This window comes from Coenobita brevimanus, chromosome 89, assembly GCF_032717465.1.
Source record: "Coenobita brevimanus isolate Jiangsu-jjx chromosome 89, ASM3271746v2, whole genome shotgun sequence".
In the NCBI taxonomy this organism is placed as follows: Eukaryota; Metazoa; Arthropoda; class Malacostraca; order Decapoda; family Coenobitidae; genus Coenobita; species Coenobita brevimanus.
Window position 1 is genome coordinate 20,135,981 of NC_137042.1, and position 22,292 is coordinate 20,158,272.

General features: G+C 41.3%; 1 protein-coding gene across 1 annotated transcript in view; it reads right to left on the reverse strand.

Moving 5' to 3' along the window:
- Positions 1–13,998: 13,998 nt before the first annotated feature.
- The window catches only part of LOC145411359 (tetraspanin-9-like), a 78,386-nt gene continuing 70,092 nt past the window's right edge, over positions 13,999–22,292 (reverse strand). The window contains exons 3-7 of the mRNA XM_080281384.1: positions 19,005–19,196; positions 16,159–16,344; positions 14,891–14,996; positions 14,458–14,582; positions 13,999–14,097 (exon numbers count right to left, since the gene is read on the reverse strand). Coding sequence (XP_080137510.1) covers positions 13,999–14,097; positions 14,458–14,582; positions 14,891–14,996; positions 16,159–16,344; positions 19,005–19,196 — 708 coding nt within the window. The remainder of the gene's footprint in view (positions 14,098–14,457; positions 14,583–14,890; positions 14,997–16,158; positions 16,345–19,004; positions 19,197–22,292) is intronic.

Sequence of the window (22,292 nt, forward strand, 5' to 3'; positions counted from 1 at the left end):
GTCGTTATATTAGCTCACTGACGCAAATTGCAACTCAGTTGAACAGTAGGCAAACTATTGTCCTGAGCCATCATTAATTTTCTTCAGACTCCAGTTCGTTCTTTTCGCTCACGGGCGTAATAAACTCATTTGAAACATAGGTAGACTTTTGCCCCTAACTGTACATAAGCGAAAACTGAACTAAAAAATATCTGCCTCTGTCCTAACTTTAGACACCGATAAACTGATATATGAATAATAATACATGTAATAATGATTACGGCAGTACTAGTAATGAAATAATTATTGTAATAACAAAGCTTTCATAAATTTGGTTATTCCTTGATCTCGCTATAATAAAGGGTTGATGTGTGTTGCCAGGCAAGTGACACTGAGAAGAACCACCGTAGTGACTTAAACAGTGGATTGCAGCCCACCGTACTCGTATAAGTAATTTCTAGTCCTAAGACACAACCGATCGTCTTTGGTCTAGTCTTTGCAGTGACCATAGATTTTTCTTTTGGCTTTACATTGTCACTATTTATTTATCTGTACCACACTCCAGAATAAGAACTGAGAACCGCACAGTTCATGTGAAAGAGTTGCATGCAGCTCCAGAGCCACAGGTTGCCGTCCCGGACACTAGACCTTGGAAATTTGGCAGCCAGGAACCTGAATTCACAGATGTGTCACAATTGATTTGTAGACAAGCAGACTGGGTGTCAGGAAAGGACGGAACAGTTTGCCTGGCAGAGGACAAAGATCTTGGATGCAGAGACGGGGACCGAAAACGAGAGTAATTTGGGGTGAGGACATACAGTACGGATATGAGGCTGGAGGGGGAAGGTGAGGGTGGCTATCGCTCCCCCAGGACCTGGAAAATGTGCCTTTTTCAGGACAGAAGCTGCTCTTCCACGGCAGATCCTTCTGATGGTGTACTGGTACCTTTAAAACGAATTATGGTTAAAACTATTCGAATCTCGCATCATGAAAAAGAAATTCTCCTTTACAGATGAGGAGAAACTGATTTAATTGTTTTCGGCTTGTAATATATATTCCTTACTCACGCTTAGTTTTCATGTAAATACAGATCGAAACGTGAGATCTTAGGCATATAAATTATTTACACAAATTATTTTTACATAAACTCATATATTCGTGTACCATGCATATTTAATAGTAATTACTTAGAGACAGGACTAATTCGAGTATTTTCAGCGTAAACTCCTTGCTAAAAAAAAAAAAAAAATGTAAAGCAATTTAATGGGCTTAACCCTATTCGGTGCAACCCTTGGCGATTTCCCACACTTACGACCCTAGTATCGAGAAAAGAATCTTGAGTAATATTATTGGTTTGACGAAGTGAAAGGAACGCATTCGGACACGTCGGCGCCGTTGCAAGGCAAGCGCCGCCAAACATATCGTACCGCACCCGCGCGCACTGAAACACACACACACACACACACACGTTTAACTATTATCAAATTTAAAATTAATGTAAATATCAAATGATAAAATATTTTACCATTCACCAACGCTTATCATGTTTGCCATATATCAAAGCCGTAGGCTATATTTTCAGTCTGAGGGCTGCAGTATCAATAAACCGTTTACTGTGGTCTCTCACACACACACCGTCCATAACATGGAAGTTGATAGCTTACACATCTTCCTCATCATCATCACCACCCTTCCTCCCTCACACTCACCACCTCCCATCTTCCTCACCACCACCTTCCCTCCCTCCATCACCCTCACACTCACCACTATATTCCCTTCTACCATACTCTCCGTCTCACTACCACCGCTTTTTTCTCACCACCATCTCTCTCACTCACTCGCCACCGCTAATACTCTCTTTCTTCCTCACCTTCATAACTCCTAAACCCACTTTCAGTGGATTTACTACTAGGTAGACTAGTTGATGGAGAGGTAGCTATTAGTCAAGGAAATCTAATAATGTAAGCATGTAAATAATACCTGGTTATACATGCGAGTATTTTTTTTATGCAAGAAAGAAGGAACCAAAGGGCAGGACCTGCAAATTGCTCCCTCCAAGAAAAAAACGACAGCAGAGCCAAATTCAAGATCAGTTCATTTCGAGATGCCTGGACACACTGTGTATGAAAGACTGGAGACCGTAGGCAGTAAAAAAAAAACAGAGATGGAGACAATTCCAGAGTTGACCTGTTGCATACATGAATGACTGGAGCAACGGTTAACTCTTGCATTAAAGAGTTGGACAGAAAAGGGCTGAGTTTGTTGCTAAGACGGGTGCTGCGTGCCTGCTGTGGTGGTGGAGAGATGCAAGCAGACAGTTCAGAGGAGCAGTGACCATTGAAGTGGCGATAGAAAAGAGACTGATGCAACAGTGCCGCGAAGAGACAGAGGTTGAAGGGAGCCAGTAAGAGGAAAGTTAATGAGACGAAAAATCTCCGACTCCATCCTGTTGAGAAGAACTGTGTGGGAAGCCTCCCCACACATGACAGCTGTGCTCTACACAGGAGCGAATAAAACCCGTGTATAAAGTCAACAACTGTGCAGGGCCGTGGGTTAGGGCTTCCTGACTAAAACCTCCCTAAGTGAAGAGTCCAGTCCTGCTGTGGACTAAAAATGGAAAGTTCATAATGATGATGATGAGAATACTACCATATATTTCTTTCTAATGACTGAATATAATATTTAGCTACGCGAGTTTCAGCCACACTCAAAAAGTGTGTAACCTGGATACGGGACGAGGACCCAACTCGCCATGTATCCCACCAACCACTTTCCCCAACCTCCTCCCTTTAGAAAGTAGTTATTTATTTTTCAAATGTCATTACAACTATATAATAATGAATTTATAGAAGTAAAAGATTATTCTTATTAATTTTACACGTGTGGGGTGAGGACTGTGTTGGTGTGTGAGGACTGTGTAGGTGTGTGAGGATTGTGTTGAGTGAGGACAGTGGTGGTGTGGACTGGTGGTGTGTGAGGACTGTGTTGGTGTGTGACGATTGCGTTGGTGTGTGAGGACTGGGTTGGTGAGTGAGGACTGTGGTGGTGTGTGAGGACTGTAGTGGTGTGTGAGGACTGTAGTGGTGTGTGAGGTCTGTGGTGGTTTGTGAGGATTGTGTTGGTGTATCTATTCATGAGAACAAAACAGACTCGACCTTCTCATGGACCCACTTCACGTATAACTAAGGAGTGAGAAACAGGTAGACCTTTATCATACAAATGGATGGCGAGTGAGAAAGGGCCGGGGAGTACAGGAGGTAGATAAGGCAGAAGGCGGTAGATGTACGGGAGATAAATGCTTGAAAAGGCATACATATTGCATAATAAATGCAAAATTCCACATCAACAGCCTTGTGCCTTACCTACCTCCTATTCTGCCTGCCCCTCTGTTGTATGATAAAGGTCTACCTGCTTCTCACTCCTTACAGCTGAAGGAGGTCCTTGAGAAGGCTGAATCTGTTGTCACCAATATATTATATAGGTATTTCTAAATCTGAGTACTGCAAATTAAAATTGAAGGGCACAGAGAAATATTTAGTTATAACCAATTATTCAAAGGGCACGGTAGCTCTATCTGCTCATGCTACGCCCCAAGGAGTATTCAGAGCAATGCAATAACAAATATTCAATTATGAATAGTTATACCCAAAACATCATCAGTATACAGTATAAATCAATGGTTAATCAGTGGGGCAGTCAATCCCAAAATACCGACAAATTAGTCAGTAGACTGTCCTTCTGATGTCAGTTTATTAGTAATTTCCCACTGGTCAATCACTAGCCTATCACTGAGACCTTTGTCGGTCAGCCAGTCAGTCTCTCCAGAAGTCAGTCCCTTGATCCTCTGTTAGTAGTCACCACGAGAAAATGCAGCTGCCAGCCAAAGCTCCGTACATGCGGGATCACCATTAAATTCTTACGAGTAGACTGTTAACCAGGAAACGTGCCAGTCTTTGGATTACTGAATCGCTTAGAGCAGCCTGTAGCTTCCTGGTTAAACCCTATATCTCTTGTAACCGGAGAACAAGCTGTTCCCTGGGTAATGCACAGGCACAGTGTGGATATGAGGGGTTAGGTCCAGAGCCTTGCCTGGCGCTTTCAAGGGAGACAGCAGTCAATCAGGCCCCAGCTCCTTCTCTACACTGCGAGACCATGCTTCATTTCAGCTGATCCACCCCTGTTGCATCGACCCCTGGTAAGTTAAAGATCCCGGGTGCCAGTTAACTAACAGGGCCCTCAGTGACCCACAGCCCGTCACAGGTCGAAAGAGTAGTAACCGTTAACTTGGGGCTATCCATGCCTATGCTCCTATGTATTTTCCGGCGGTATTTGATCCTACGCACTCGAACATCCTTTTTACTCTACACTTACAACTAATATAAGTAAGCCGGAGGATTCTTATGCTGCAAGATCCTCACCTTCCGTATCTCTATTTACATCTATCATATAAGGAAATTTTTAAACAAAAATATAATCCGTATATAACGTAAACTCAGTCATAATCTATATTCACAGACATGCATATTCATTCTTAATTTCCAAAACAAGACTTTCACTGATTGGGCATGTTACTATAGCATTTCATACATACTTTATTTCAATTCTGATCACAGGTGTGCTAGTGACGTACTTGACATTGTTTCGTGGACGATTTTGCTTTGGGGCGATTCTGAGTGAATCCTGGACCATAAAGAGACTCCAGGCATGAATGACACTTGTGCTGCTTGCCTGACCTATTCTCATGTGTTACTTCTGGGACGGCCTCCTCTACATCTCCCTGTCCGAGCATAAGATTCATCTTAGCTATTGTATTCCTGGTCAGACCACAAGCCTGAACTTTTCTTCTTTCAATTTGCAGATTACACAATGCCTTCACTATCTGCCAGCCATAGGAGATTGAAGCAATTTTTCTTGGGTCCTGATTATTATATAACGAATAAATTGTCTGTGAATTTACTCAGGCAGTGTCGACAATGTAGCCAAGGGCATTCACTGTCCATCTTCTAGATTTAGTGTGTACTGTATGAAAACTTATTCTCTGATCCATGTCAGTGCCTCCTTTAGTGAAATCATACAATTTAAATATATATATATATATATATATATATATATATATATTTTTTTTTTTTTTTCAAATCATCATCCTTGGTAATGCCTAATATAGGGGAAACTGTGCTCAGAAGTAACACATCTTTCTTACCTTTGCTTTTGGTGGGTGTTACATAGGATTCAGTGTCATTTCCTCCCCGTGTTTCTTCCAGTAAACTTGGTATGACCTATCTTCCCTTTCTGTGACTATCTCTGGTGGTATGCCTTTCATAGTAGAATCTATAGTACCTAAGGCTGAGATACCTTGTGTTTGAAGCCACTCCAGCAACTCTATACTGGTGTACAATCTATCCAGGCTAATAATCCTACCTCTAAGGTCGACTGAGGCTTGTAACTGACTTACCAGAGCTTCCACTGTTGGGACTGTACCGCGTATGTAGTGTGGTCCTGGCTCTCCAGGTTTACCTGAATATACAGCTGTCCTAAAGGTAAATGGATATCTAACAGCATTAATAGATTTATATTGGAGGCCGTAGAGTACGGGTTTGCTCTTATTGTAGTCTGAACCCTATTTGTGTTCTGCACCCATACAACGTTTCATCAGTGGTCAAGAAGTCACCTGGCTCTAACACTGAGCAACAACAATTACTGAACTGTTCAAAAAGCTCCCTGATTGCTGCAAACCGATCGTGTACCCATCTCTGGTGTCTGGTATCAATGTTGATCGTGTACCCATCTCTGGTGTCTGGTATCAATGTTGATCGTGTACCCATCTCTGGTGTCTGGTATCAATGTTGATCGTGTACCCATCTCTGGTGTCTGGTATCAATGTTGATCGTGTACCCATCTCTGGTGTCTGGTATCAATGTTGATCGTGTACCCATCTCTGGTGTCTGGTATCAATGTTGTTAAAAGTTATGTCGGCATGTAAGAAACCAAATCGTTTTACCGACATGACGGCTTCAAATATTGGGTGACCAAACCCTTCCATGAAAAGACGATTATAGCAATATTTTGTCCCAACAAACCTCTTGGATAGAGCAGGCCAAAAAAGCTTTTCAATTCTATGGCATCAGTCATCTTGACGTGTGTTGGTATTTCAGCACTGTCAGTATTAGAAATTTCGGTAATTATGCCTTGTGTTAGCATGGGTTACAATACTATCAATCATATTAGATGTTATAAACAACTCCCATGCCATTATTTCTGTATTAGCTGACCTTGCCTCTCCTAACAAAACATCCTTCACTAGGCAATACCTTCTCAACAGGCCTACCTTCTGTATGATTGGTCCATATTATTGACTTACCGATATCTAATTTTCTCTGGGGTTTCTCTAAAATGCAGGTATATTCCCTGAGCTCGTGTGGCAGGACAAATTCGTCATAATTATGTTTGTTCAAGCACTGGTCCAAAGAACTGATTAATCTATTTTTCACCAGTGGCTTTCTGTTTCTGAGTGGTACCCACTCTTCTTCATTTTGTCAACATTCTGATCATCATCTACATCGTCGCCCTCAGCTACTCTATCCAAGGCAAGGTCATCATCATCATCATCGCCAACTACCTCTTCCAAGTAATCTTCGACTGGGTCGTCAACATAGTCGAAAATAAAAGCACTGACTACGTCCGTCGGCACATCCACCCCGTCCCCTAATTAATGCCTAACTAACCGTCGTCCAGCACGCCTACACGAGAGCCGCGAGGTTTGTGTGTGTGTGTGTGTGTGTGTGTGTGCACATTACAATGCACGTGTGTGTATCTGTGTGCACAATACAATGCACATGTGTGTATCTGTGTGTATGTGTACGAACAACCATTTCATTGGGTATGAGGAGTCATAGAGAAAAAACAATGAATAATACATAGATAATAAAATTAGTGAATGAAATAACTATTTCACTAGGTATGAGGAGTCATAAAGTATGAACAATGAATAATACATAGAAAATAAAGCAGTTTGAATGAAAATAGGAAACGTATCGTACGTCTGGAAGCTGTGTTGATGCCCGTTGGGCTTGCGTAGGCTAAGGTCCCAGATATTTCACTCATCTTCGAGCGTTTTCTTTTTGTTTAGCGCTCTCCACGGGGAAAAATCGTTAATTTTAGAGAAAACGCTCGTTTCAACCCAGTTTTTTCGCTCAGAATCACTATTTTGTTGTGTTTCCAGTAATTTAACAAGAAAACAATCGTGAGACCATGCATTGCTTACAAACTAGAGTTTATTGGCAAAAATTAGTTAGGGCGTATCAAAAATGATACGGGGTGCACCGAATAGGGTTAAGGTGCATAAACCACGATCTTTCTATGCACGAAACCCAGGCTATCACTCCACCATATCAACACTCAGTGTATAATATCCACTATAGGAGGTTTGTTTTCATCTGACAAAGATACGTAACCCCTGCCATTTAAGCTGATGGCCAGTTACACTCAGACTTAAGGATAAATTTGACCAGTAACCAAGGAAACTCATTTCTGCCTTCAAAGAAGACACCGAATTTCACGTAACCACGACTTAGTATTCAATTTGTGAGAATGACTCAGTTGTCAGACGAAAACAAACTACAGTAGCTATAGTGCACGATACCCACTAATTTATTGTATCTTTAAAAATTATGTACTGTATATGATTTTAGAAAGTCGAAGATAGAGGCTGCACTCCCTCTCCGAATCCCCACATTAGCTCCTGTGGCACCTACGACCTAATTGAGCTTGTAAGTATGCTAATTCAGACTTCCAGTCCTTCATTTTGTATACTGTGGATATTTTCTTGCCGGGTCGGGATGGAGTTCGGGACTCTCTCCTCCCCCGACCTTCCAAGCATAATTTTTGTGGCACTCGTTAATTTCTTTCGTCTTTGTTTATGGCTATGCAAACTTTTCTTTCTTTCTTTCTTTTTTTTTTTTTGAAAACAATGGGTAATTTTTTTGGGGGGTTGGGTGGGGTGGGGAGAGGAGATCGGGGGAGTGGAGTGAATCGGAGTCGGGGAAACCCCACAAGCACTTGTGTTCTGTATAGACCCCGGAGTCTCTAGCATTCTTTAATTCTGCCATATCGTCTCTGCATATTGCTAAAGTGTTGGGACCCCCCTCTCCCCTACCTAATTTGTGAGTCAACCCCTGGAGAGGGCAGGGAGACATCGTTTGCACCCTCCCTGTGTAGGGGTCTGACATTTGTTGAGAATACAGAGGCTAGTACTATATGTGGTGGTCTTAAGAGAACCACCATGACACCAAATGGTAAAATTTGTGAATAACGTTGGCACTGCACTGGGCTGATACAGACAAAAGACATACCTCTGATGTTTATTCATGATACATATCGGTATGTTAATATTATCTCCAACATGGAACAACAGTTATCTAAATTACTGGACATAAAAAAATTGGTCCCTGTGAAATCCGTATGCTACATTATTGTTGTAAATTCTTGATCTTGTATGATAATTAAAAATGTCTGAGCATCTGATGTCATATTTCAATAACTTAAACCAGCATACTTTGTAGGGATTTGGAGTGTATAAAGCAACGACTAGCTTCCTTTGCTAGTTTCGTCTGCCTTACAGACAAGTGATCAGAAGCATGCAGGATTTACTACTCAGCAAGTTGCTGTGCATGGAGTTGAGTCCCAATGTATTCACTTCAAATATAATTATTTTGCTACACTGGTGGTGATCAAGGGACTGTGCGTACAGGAGTGTTATGGTAGTGGTTGTCTACTTAAGTTGAGGTCTGACCATTGAAGTTCAGTGATGGTTCTTGGCCTTAAGGGAGGGAAAAGTGACGTACTGATAGATGAATAAAGCAACAAGAAGACTACATAATAAATGGGCATACATTATGACTAAATGGCTAGAGTGCTGGCCTCACAGTACCGGCCTGAGATATATGGAATAAACTTTGAATACGATCACTCTTCTGTTCCCACTTAGAGGCAGCTGACTTGACATGCAACATTACTGGCTTTCTTAGTACATCATTCAAGCTTTCGTACAATATCTACCTGCATGCGAATATTTGGTAAGTCTGTTGGTGTGGTTTTTACTGGTTTCAGTAACAAAAACAACGAAACTGCTTGAAACAGCAGTACAGTTATCAGGGACAAGAAAGTATACCAACTATTACTAAATGACTATCACTATGGCAGTAAGGACAGTATCTTGGGAACCTTAACCCATTCAGTTTGATGACGTATATTTAATAATATTCCACTACTAGACAGTTTTACTCAAAAAGGATATTTAGCAGTGAAGAGATTATTGAAGGCGGCATCTAACTCCTCCAAATAGAAAACTCAATCCTAAGCTGAATAAAGTCGAATAAAGTCGTCTAGAGATAGCAAGAATAACCTACAATACATCATCGGAGTGAACGGGTTAAATATGGGACCCAAACAGACACTGGAGCAAAGATAAACATTATATTGTTATTAGAATCGTATTACAGGCCTATTAGAAGACCCGGCATGGTTCCAATGTTTTCCACTTAATATTACAATCACCCTGCACATCAGATATATCCACTCTATACTACACCAACAGCTCTTTACTGTTTACTTTCCTGTATACATTAATGTATGTATGAATTTAATTAATCTACAAAGGAATACGGATTGACTAAGTTTCAGAGTGTTAAAGGTACTTTAGCTTTAAGTTTCAGCAATTTTACTTAATACCGGTGTACAGAAAATGATAATGTTCATTGTGTAAATATTGAAGTATACACAACTAATGTAAATCATATGATAGTGACATGCAATATATTATATTCTATCACAAAAATAAGGAAATTCAGTTCATAATAATGCCAACTACAATGACGAAATGTATGAGTAAACACACACACAAGAGCATCTGCAAATACTCATAAACACACATGAAAGTTATACAGTCAACATGTATAAAACATAAAGACAATACATCGTGCACACACACATGCCTACACACACTCACGCATGAAAATACAATACAGCTTTCTTTCTCTAACAGTTTCTTTGGTTCATTCTGAACAAGTGTTGGAGATCCAGTGCTATGCTTGTACATAATGATTATACTAACTGTGCCTCATAAAATACCTGAATACAGCCTATAGCTGCTCATACTGGTAGAAAAGTACTTTTTTCATTCGGATATCAAATGATGCCTCGAGTAACAATATTTCAAGGAGGCCAAAATAACACGTTCTGAAATGAGCAACAGATGTTCACAAATATAAAAAGTCACAAAACCCCTACACTAAGGAGAACGTAAATGTACCACAGGACGGGAAGGGGCAACACTGTGGAGGAAGCAAGCATATCACATGGCTTTTTGTGCCACTGTTTTAACACTGTCAGTGCCAACTTTAACAGGAACTACCACGTCACTCTCCATCCTAAGTTGCTACTCCTGGACAGGCATCCCAAATCACTCACAAGTGCTCATAAGGAAACATGTGTGTCTGCTGACTTTGTTAAGTGCTTTATCGGTGCTGGGGGGGGGGAGTGAAATAAGAAATACCTAAGAAATAAATGTATTAAAAATTATTTCTTGAAGTATGCGATAATTTTGTAGGGTACTTGTATGTAATTTTCATGTTTTGGGGGTGAAAGAAAATATAAAATACGTTTTGTAATAAATTAATGCATGATGTAACGTTACAAAATATATGTTTGTAAAATTATATGTTTCACATGAATTGGTATCACTAGAAAATATTCAGTGGTGGTGCTTAGATCATTACATAATCGTCGCACATAGTGGTTATGTAACGAAATATAGCGCATCTTACATGAATTACAGTACTAGTTCCTGCTGACGTAACAGAAAATGCCTACGTGCCCTAAACGTCATGATAACGCCCGTACAAGGCAAGATTAAAGGTGGCTTTTGAGTTTAAAAACATCACCATTGTACATATGCGACAAAATATTCTCATCGTGGAGGGGTTAAAAGGCTGGACTCGCTTTGCCAAGTGAACAAAGACACCACAGTGACTACCCTTTCATATGATGCCCCATGGACGCAGTCTGTGATCATGTAAATAATGTTTTAAAGAGTGTAACATTCTTGACAACAATCAGTGTCTCAGTTAACTTCATCAGGATGACCCATTCTTTCACCTTTATAAAAAAAAAAAAAAAAAAATCATTTACTGGTCATAGCGGGTGTAGTGCCACAGATTGCACACCCTTTCATGTCATTTTGCTGTGGGACAGGGGATGACTCCTTTTGCTTCCTCCTCCCTCTCCTCTCGGCGTCATTCTTGCCCCCATATCTCGGGTGTTTGCTGTTGCCCATTTCTCATCTTTCAGGTCTGTGATGTGGTACGTAGCAGGCCAGTACCAGCAAGTATGGAGCGCCTTCCCAGTTTCCCTCTCTCCCACCGTCATTCATCTTGATTCCCCCCAAGGAGCCACTCGTGGGCTATAGATTGTATCAGCGACCTGTCTTCTTCCTGCAGGTCAGTGTTAGTGGGACTCCCTTATCCTCAGTCCCTCTCTCTTGCAGATTCGGCACATAGGAGTAAGCCATTTTATAAATCCGCCTTTGCTCACCCTTTTCCTCCCATTGGGAACTCGTGGCGAGACGTAAACTCCCTCTTTTCCAGGAACTCCAGAGGTGCATCCAAGTGCCTGACATCACATTCATCTAGGAGCCTCGTGCTACCTGTTTTTCACTCAGTGTCACACAGCCAGGTGTCGCGTATTACCTTTGTCTAGCGGTTCTTACGCCCCACTTCTTGGATAGATTCTCAAGGGATGCATATATCTATGGATTCCTTACCATGTTCATTTCCTTTTCTTTACAGAAATAGTTCCGTAAAAGGAGGGGCTAAATGTATACATTTTTTTTTTTTTAATTGGTCCCATCAGTTACTACTCTCCTTTATCAGTCTTTTATTTCGTTCTTTCTTCTGTTCCCATAGGATGGCGCTGGATTCCACCAGTCCTCAGGCTCCTGTGAGGGGGACGGGCCGTAACAAACAGGCGAGATGTGGAAGCAAGTGTGGCGCCGAGAAGGTAGGTAAGAGAACACGGATGAAGTCCCCTCCACCCCCCTGCGGCAAATTTACGTGAGAGGGCGTGCAGAGCTCTTGGGTACTATATCCTCTGTACTAGCATATACTGAGTTGTATTCTAAAACCTGTCATTTCTAAAACAATTGATAAATAACTCTGCACGTAAAGGACGTTACAGTACACCAGCTTTTCAGTACTTAAAACTAGTAACTCTCATTACACCATTTCTAACAACAGCGTACCTTAACACATTGTTAAATACTACAGCAATTAGACAAATACAAACTGATATTTCAATTAGTACAATGGCACATCAGTCACAATGCCTACCTGTTCATCAGCCTCCACCCACACAATTACACCATGAGCAAAGGCAGAGTATAATCATAAATAAGAATCCGCAGAAATATACACACATCAATAATATCGTTGCCCGTGGGTAATGTATAAAATTATCAGTGTTCTGCTTATATACACATAACAGTTACAAACAACATATACAAATACACATGAGCACACTCTAATGGTAATGAGTAGTCCAAGGAAATCATTCTTACTCTATGTAGTTTGGCACAAAAGCACGAGTAATCATATTTCTGATACAATTCTATCTAATATATTCACAACGTAATTGATTAAAAAATTATAAAAACAGTTATACCAAACAAAACCGTGATAAATATGCTTAACATAAATACTACCATTATGCTCAGAGATTAAATAAAAAGATGAACTTCCTTTTGTATTCTTGTTATTACAAGTGATAAAACTAAAACTAACATAAGCAGCTAAAAATAGAAGTCTCTCTAACTGTTGAAGGGTAAGCTTCACTATCCATAACCAGTGTGTAAATCTATAAGGCACAGACATCTGGAAGGCAGCTGAGAGTACACTGAATCTGATACTTATTCTGTTAAACTCTGAATTCACATATTTCAAACAACACCTTCAATTAACAAAATAACACCTCTTCACAGTCACTTACATAGTACTCTACAGGATCTATTTAAGTTGCCTGATTAATTATCAACATAAATTGTGATTAAAACAATTAATCCTCAGCCGACTCTGGCTTATACAGTGCAAGACAATTTTACCTGTGCTGGGAAGTCTGATGACAAATCTGTTCAGCTGTGGCCAGTTTTTGCTGCTTACTGCAAGGATACTTCCTGCTATTATTTAATGTATTAATAGGAGAAAAATTTGATAAGTAATAGTTACAATTCACAGTTGGGAAAACAGGTAGCCTACATGTTGTTTTCACTTATATTTAATGTGGTACTGAAGAGGTATAAGTACATTCATCAATCACGCCGTAAGGTACATCAATGGAAATGACTTATACATCGCTCGACTCGCACAAAGTATTCCTTTCAAGCCCAGAGTTTTCTTCATTTGAATTAAATTATCTTGTGGTGGCCAGGACAAAATATGTCTGTGGGGCAAGAGATTTGAATGGGGTAATCGAGACAGTTTAGAACCCTTTCAGGCAAAATTTCCCTCAGCTGAGTAAACTGTGTGGTGGAACCCTGAATAAAACATTGAAATGATACAATGGTTCTGAATGGGATAGTAGTGGAACTGCCGTATTTAAAATCCTCACCAAAAATGAAAACGTCCATAAAACATACCCTACACCTTACAGTTTATTTAGAAGGTACAGTTTGTATTTTCTTATTTGTTTATCCCGCAAATGTATGGAACAAAATCTCTTGTCTGTCTCTTATTTTTCCTTTCTCCCCCTCCCCTACCTCTGTTCACCTGTCTTTTTTTCCTTATTGCTCTCTCTCTCTCTCTCTCTCTCTCTCTCTCTCTCTCTCTCTCTCTCTCTCTCTCTCTCTCTCTCTTTCTCTTCTTCCTCCCACCACTCGTCATCTCTTCTCTCCCTACTTTTACTGCCTCCCTCAAGCCCGTTTCTTCAATCTGCACCTAACTCATTCCCTCAGTAGCTGTACTCTGGCGGTCTGAGTCACGTGTCCGAGTGATGGTAGTAGGACTTGTAGGTGTGGGACCGACGCTTGTAGCCCAGGGTACAGAACAGCAGCATGGAAGAGATCATGCCGAACAACTAGGGAGGGACGTGAGGAAAAGACAGTGTTGTAAAAATATGGAACGTAGATCAATATTCTCATATATTCATCATTATAATAGTGAGAGGAATGGGTTTAGTTTGTTACTATGGATAGGCGTATTCTACATTTTTCCATGCCCTTTAAACTACCAAAACATGAGCAAATGTAAGCGTATTCCTTTAAATCCATCAAGAACTTTTTGAGATATCTTGTGGACAAATAAACATATAAACAGACAGACAAACAGGGATGGATACATAACCTCCTCGAACTTTGCTGGCGGAGGTAACTACTCATTAGCATTACCCTAACATACTGTACATCTTTACTTCAACCCAGTCAATCCTTAAACTTACCTGAACAAAGGCAAAGATGAGACCAATAACCCCAACAATGTGGAGCCTCTCAATGAACCACATCTTGACTCGCTGAAAACAGCCCGCGGAGTACCACTGGTCCGGCTCACCACTCTGTCCACAGTCTTGGGTTGGGTGGGGGGGGCGAGATGTTATTAGGAATTCTACAGGTATATGGTACATCACTGAGGCTATTTATATTACAGATTATAACAGGCTCAAACTAATACAATAACAATAAGATGTGAAATCACAAACGGCTTCCAATTAACTTTGCATTCACTCATCAGTTTATAAGTTAACTTTAAGATATCTAATGCTTTGTTCCTTCTAACTACCTCCTGCTTTTCAGTACTCAGGAGGGAACGCAGAGTCAAAGAACTAGGGTGACGTTAACTTGAATGAGAATTTTACTGAGCCTTGAGCAGCCTACCTTCAACATCCGAGTACTTGGGCAGGCAACAGGTACGAGGGACCCACTCCTCTTGGGGCCAGGCGGCAATCCTGAACCAATCATCAGGGCCTTCCACACCACAGCACTGCAACAAACATCTGGGATAATGTATTGCAAGAAGGCAAAGGACAGCTTTGATAGCTGAACCCATCCCTGCAGTATTCTAAGGGAAGAGAAATAATCATGTACTTAAATGACACCTCTCTTGGTCACATACCGTCATAGCACCGGTAACTGCCCAGTACTCTGCCTTGCCTTTCATTGTTATAATTATGGCTGTTCTAACTCTACGCAAGTACTGTACATAGTCGACTAGTACTCTTGTGTTGTGTATTCCTGTGTATGTATGTATGTATGTATGTATGTACGTATATATACCCACACCCCTCAGCACCTCTAATAAGGCTTGAACCCCATCCTTCAAAAAGGTACAGTGACTCAGCAAGGGAGTGAGCACACACTGAAGGACACTCATGACATCTGGCCGCCCATCTCCGTGCGGCAAAACGTGAAATCCTTATTCTTCCTCATTTCGGGAAACTCAAACATCCGAATGTTATATTTTCTCAAATGAATGAGTGTGAGCAGAAGTGTGTACTTAAATCAGCTGGGAATGGTGTGTGTATTCGAACAAGCCCCACATGCATCTATTTAGTACCGTTGATCGATCTAATCTACTACAGCTTTCGTCCTCCAATTTCCAGTCTTATGATCTTGACCTCCCCTCATTACACATGCCAAATTAACAACCTGTTCTCTATAACGAGAAAGTTACTAATTTACTCTACTTCACACACACACACACACACACACACACACACACACACACACACACACACACACACACACAATAATTCATTAATCTCATCAATCTGGTCATGAAGCTACCTTTTGTATGGTTACGTTCTTTTGATGCTTCCCATCTTCCACTCCCATTTACCAACAACCATAACATATATCCAGACACAGTAGAGGTACTGCACATCACCAGTTGTCATCTTATCCTTCATTCAGTCCCGCAAGACTCCATTAATCCTGCCAATCGGTTCCATTCTACGGTACAGACAAACACCGAGCAGTGGTTTTCCACCACGGCACATACTTTTCTAAACAGTACTCTTTTTAGGCAAAGCTTCGGTTCTTAAAACTGTTTGTGCACTACAGTTAGCCTGATTCTTCATTTATGGGCACTATCCTTTTGTATATTAATTTGTCCCTTATACAACTTCTGTTAAACCCTGGCTGACCTGGAACTGGAGCTGGAGATGGTCCCAGGTGACAGCTACAGCGTTGTCCCGGGAGTCGTTATAGGCTCTGCGGATGCCGGCCCTTAGTTCATCCACCAGGGCGTTGGACACCTCCCCTCGAAAGGCAAAGGCCAGGGTCCCCGCCACCAGCTGCAGCGTGAACACCACCACCACCAGGCTGAAGTACTGTAAAAGGAGGGAGTTGTAAATGTGGGCTGGTAATGTTTAAGTAGGAAATGAATGTAAGTAAGCGATATGTAAATGTGAAGTAGAAGTCAACATACAATAGTAAAAAAAAAAAAAAAAATGAGGAATAGCATGACGATGGAGTTACAAGTGAACTGCCTGTATAGAAATGGTGAGCACCCTGTGTGAATTTGACATTATAAAAAAATGACAAAATATGTTCTCCTCTAAAAAAATAGTAGAGGTACGCCATTCCTCCTACGAAAATAAGGGGGTACGCAATATGCGCTGTGAAAATACTGAGGGTACGCCGTACCCACTCAACTACACCACTGCACACAGCTCCTTTTCAACTTTCACAGACACCTTGACCCTCTCATTCTACCATCGACCATTCATTCTCTGTTTTCTTCCATCCACTCTAATCATCCCATAGACACTCTGCACGTATAAACACTGACTCTCGAATTCTATTCATTTGCTTCTCTTTCGAATTCTATTCATTTGCTTCTCTTTCTCTGAGTTGAGTCACTCGTTTTCTCTGGGAAATCACTGACAGACAAGTACCTGATAACTACACCAAAAGAAGTGTTCTAAGTTACAGTTGCTCCAGATAAATTGGTGTTACATGCCTCTGTATGTGCGCCTGTGCTGAATGTCTTGGCAAATGCCACGTCTGATATACATATATAATAAGTGTGTGTGTGTGTGTGTGTGTGTGTGTGTGTGTGTGTGTGTGTGTGTGTGTGTGTGTGTGTGTGTGTGTGTGTGTGTGTGTGTGTGTGTGTGTGTGTGTGTGTGTGTGTGTGTGTTATCATTCAGTGAGAGATGACCCCCTCCTTATTGTGAAAACTGTCATGTCCCACTGACCGTGCAGCACCTCTTACCTAAGTGTCCCAATCTTGGATATGCTCACCGTCGATACCTCTCAAGGTTTAGAACTGGATATGGGTCTTACCATCTCTCCTCAGTCCCTGGAGAGCAGGCGTGTAGGACCGTGGGAGCCACCCTCTCATTTGCTGAGGATGCAGGCTTCCTCAGGCAGCTTTAGTCTTAATGTATAGTTTTAACTGCTGTTTTATGCACAGTTACCTCCGCCAACGGAGTTGGAGGAAGCTATGTGTTCACCCATGTTTGTCTGTTTGTTTGTCTGAAAAATATATCAAAAGTTATTGATGGATTTGAATAAATTTTTGTGGCTATACTAGTCTTGGGTCAAGGAAAAGTTTATTAAATTTTGGTGGTGATCTGAGTTCGAGTTTCGGTTCAGAGCTGTTTTTGTTTGTTTGTCATCTACATATCTAAAAAAGTTGTTGATTGACTTCAATGAAATTTTATGGATGTGTTGGTCATGGGACAAGAAAGAGTTCATTAAATTTTGGTGGTGATCTGAGTTGTCTGGGACAGGCGTCGGCGGAGGTATGCTCTCTCTGAGTAATATTTCTTGTTTTATGGTGTGTCCTTGACGTATTATATGAATTTTAATGTTGGATGACTGTTTTCATTTGTGCTATTTATTATATTGTTACGTGTATATGTATATATTTTAGTCATCTTTGTTTTGCGTTTACTTCTGCTGTACAGCGGCAATGACCTCTGTTGTTACGTTGCCACGATCATTTTAGTGTAATCAGTCTATCAACTCGGGCAATCATTACCATTCAGTGACTCTCCCAGTACTCAAAACATAGTCACTTGGGACCGAACAGAGGTCTGTGGCAGAGAACTACTATAGGGGTCTGACTGGGATCCAATGAAAAATCTCTGCCGTCAATGGGACTCAACCAGTGTCAGGCCTGTCCCCACAAACAGAGCGCGACACATTGTACTTCAGTTACCTCTGTGTGAGGTAAGGTTTTCGTTTGAGCTGTTGTAGAGAAAACCGTGAATGGATAGCTATAGGAAACTGACCAGCCCAGTGAATATATACATATATGTATAGACATATACGTATATGTATGTGTGCATATGTGCCTCTCTCTGCATACGTATGTACATACGTGTGTATGCACCATTTTACTAATCTCAAAACATGTAATGATAATTACTGTAACAACTTTGTACCATGTGTGAATCATTGTAGTTTTTGTTCATTATTGTGCTCGTAATGATAATTACTTCTATGCCTTCTATGTCCTGAGGAACCAATTTTGTTTTCTTTATGCACCCTTTCTTGCTTGGCCTCAGGGACAGTGTTCCCCAGAGTGTTGGGGCTTGTACTGAATGGTAAATAAAGAACCTAAATAATGAAAGAAAACAATAGTAAACAGAGAACCTAAATAACTAAAACTGCTGTCTTTTTGTTTGGTCTCTGGTTATGTTCTGACTGCTGTGGTGGCCGCAGGGTTGTAAGTTAGGAGCCCGCGCGCGCACGCACGCACACGCACACACACACACACACACACACACACACACACACACACACACACACAAATCTTTGGTATGTTAATAAAGAGAGTTATTCCGCTCAACCTATTTTCTGAACCTGTAAAAACGCAGTGCCTGATCAGTGGCGTATCTGCCTGATCTGAGGGAATCGTAAAAACTGCAATTACAGGTCGAGAACAAAATACCTACGGATCGGAGAAGATAAGTTTTCAAGCTTCATGTCACTAACTGATAGCTACTGTAACACTTACCAGTACCCTGCATTAACTGACCGTGATGAGCATGCACCGGCTCTGGAACCAGGAGCCACAACACCCACAAAAGGCGAGGATGAAGGTGATAACTCCGGCAGTCAGGCAGAGTGAGTCGGCGGAGATTATGGCATACTGGTGCAGCAAGGACGCATATCCGCCATACGCCAGCCTCAGCCAGATGCCCGCACCCAGCATGGCACACCCAACCAGCTGAGACGAAGGGCGATATTAATAGACAGAACTTTGTGGTGATGACTGAAAAATAGTAACATGCATATTTGTGCTTGCTCCTAGGCGAAGCCCACTTGCTAGTATAGGCAGGTTCGCAGTGCAATATTCTTGTGAGATTACCAAGTTCCCTAGAAACTCTTCCTTAGCAAAATTTTAATTCATAATGCACTTTAACATGCTCTTGAATGATACTGGAGGGGGCTTTTCCCTACAATATTTTAAAGTAGGTTATGACTGATATAATTTTCGAGTGCATTGAGAATACTGCTTTCTTAATCAGTAAAAGACTAAAGCCATAAAGAATTTTATGAATAATGGCGTAACAGTTCGTGTTGTGATACTTTCAAGTTCCTCACCCCCAACTCTGACGATGATTAATGAGGAAGAATGACATAGACCGGGAGTGTGGTGTGAAGCTCAATAAACCACGCTAAACTCAGCTTGCCTGATCTCACCTCCCTCACATGAATAATGGTGAGAGAAGGGTTAAGGAAGCAAGTTGACTGACATCGTAGACTGAAAAGAATAATGGGTAGTATGACTCCCACACCACAAATGTGGAAATACAAGTTGAGATTACTACCACTCTGGAGACATTGTCTCCCACTCCACAGCTGCGATCGCTGTACACGCATGCTAAATGATTTAAAGCTTTATGATACCAACATAACTTGCATCAGTAACAAGCAGAACAAACATAAAGTGTCACATGCAAACATTAACTAGTAAGGAAGAGGTGACAATATGACTCGAGCCCCGACTTAAAAAGTTCATCTTCTAACTCTGAGCAGTTTGGAAAGTCGATCAAAAATTAAATAAAATAGTTTTGACTCCAAGGATGAAATTATGAGTAGGCCATCATAGCGGGTGGGTTTAAGGTAAGTGGTGACATATTCCGGCCACGGGCAGGTGTACAGACTAAACAGGTGCGACTCAGTACTGTGATTCAGTCAGCTCAGGCTAGTCTATCAAGTTATAGTGAGTGTCGGGTTACGGTCTCTCTGTACCCTATATGGATTCTTTCCTTGTTTGTCGTCCTTGCTTGTCTGTCTGATATCTTCCCTACTTAGTAAGCACGTCAGGTAGGTGCATGTGTATTGGTAAAGGTGCATGTGTATTGGTAAGAAAATACTCTGGGCATCTCTAGTCTCCTCTACTCTACTCTTTCTCTTCCTTCTCTTTTCTTTTTTTCTTTTCTTTGCCTTCTCTTTCTACGTGTCTGTCCTGTCGGTCTGCCCTGTCTATTTGTTTGTCTGTCTGTCTGTCTATCTGCGCGTCCTGTCTGTCTGTCTGTCTCTCTCTCTCTATCTGTGTGTGTGTGTGTGTGTGTGTGTGTGTGTGTGTGTGTGTGTGTGTGTGTGTGTGTGTGTGTGTGTGTGTGTGTGTGTGTGTGTGTGTGTGTGTGTGTGTGTTCATTTCATTCCACCATCACCTTCCCTTCTTCGCCCCATCACCAACCACATCTCTGACGCCGCTCCCAATCTTTGTCGACTATTCTCACTCCCTGCCTCCCTGCCCCTCTCTTTTTTTGGGGGGCGGGGGGGTCAGGGCGGAGTATGGACACGGGCGTTGTCTTGCCTGTCATTCGGGGTGGGATGGACAGACTGGTGATTAGGATGGACATGAAAAGAAGAAGTAATGAGTTGCATTCTCATTCACTTGGCAGCTTTCGTTGCATCTCTGCCTAATCGATTTATTTTACCTAGTACGTCTTAATATTCTCTCGTATGTTATTGATGCAAACTAAAACGATATTATAACGACATGAATTGTATATACAGACTACAGAGTGTAATATTCAAACAAAATCGGTAAGGAAAAAGTGCTACGAAATCTCCTATGGTGTATGTAAGACAAGAGGTAAACCGAAGCGAGCAGATATCAGACCAATTCTGGCGAGGAAAGATGGCAGGTCAGGGTACGAAAAGAGTGTCAGATCGGGGACGAAGGCGGCACAAGTCAGGATGAAGCTGTGCAGGTAACAAGATTGGGTCCGACGAGGCGTAAGGGGTGTTAGAGGGCGTCTGGGTGGGCTGGGCGTTGATTAGCAAGTATTTGAACGGGGTGAGAAAGGATTTTGAGAAGGTACTGCAAGTTTCCAGGGTTAGGGGTTAATTAAGGGAAGGTCGAAGGGGATGGGAGAGATACAGGCAAGGTAAACAGATGCTTAGTGCCCACAGTGTATAGTATTTCCTCTCTTTAACTAACAATTTAGCTTGGAGGGTTCGGAGGCTAAGTGTGTAGAGGCCAGGAGGTTTTCTTCTTTTCTTGTGCTCCTTCAGAATGGAACTGCCTAGTATTAAAAAAAAAAAAAAAATCTTGCCATTGTTTATGTTCTGATGTTCGACAGGAAAATTAACGGAGTGTGTACCTCAGACGCTTGGCATGACGCTGGACGAATTTTTTTACATGAATGGTTCTTACCAAGACAAATCATGTTTACATGAACTAAGTTGTATGTAAGTATATACAAAACAAATTTTCTTGCAGAACTCTTAAACATTTTGATAACAGCACCTGTTCCTGTTAATATGAAATTGATAAAATACGTTGCATTTCACTGACCAATGAACCTGTCAACAGAGACTCAGTTTCTTAAGCACAAATCAGATCTATGTGTACTAAAGCTTACCCATATTTAGACTCTAAATTGCTAAGATCCACCCACTCACCCGCTCACCCACCCAAACACATGGAAATTTCGTCAGTTTGACGTAGTGGTCAAAATAAGTGCAGTCAAAACCTTGCATACCCTGCATTTTGTTATAACATTTATAATATTTAATCCAGCAGATGTCCACACTGACGCCACATATGTAAATGTTTTAGTAGTTCTGGCTCTTTAAGATAAATTTCAGGCGTAGCTATCACCTTACCAAATATAAACATCCAAGGTTACGCGCTGCAGAAATATTACCACTATGATTATATTTACTAATAATATAAATCTCTTTGTCAGGGATGCCGGTTCATTTCATGTGTGAGCCGGGAAGAAAATCAGTCTTGCGAAAATGACCCTCATTCTACCTTCGACCTTCAGAGTCATGCATGTCCAGTTACTGTACAGGACACTCT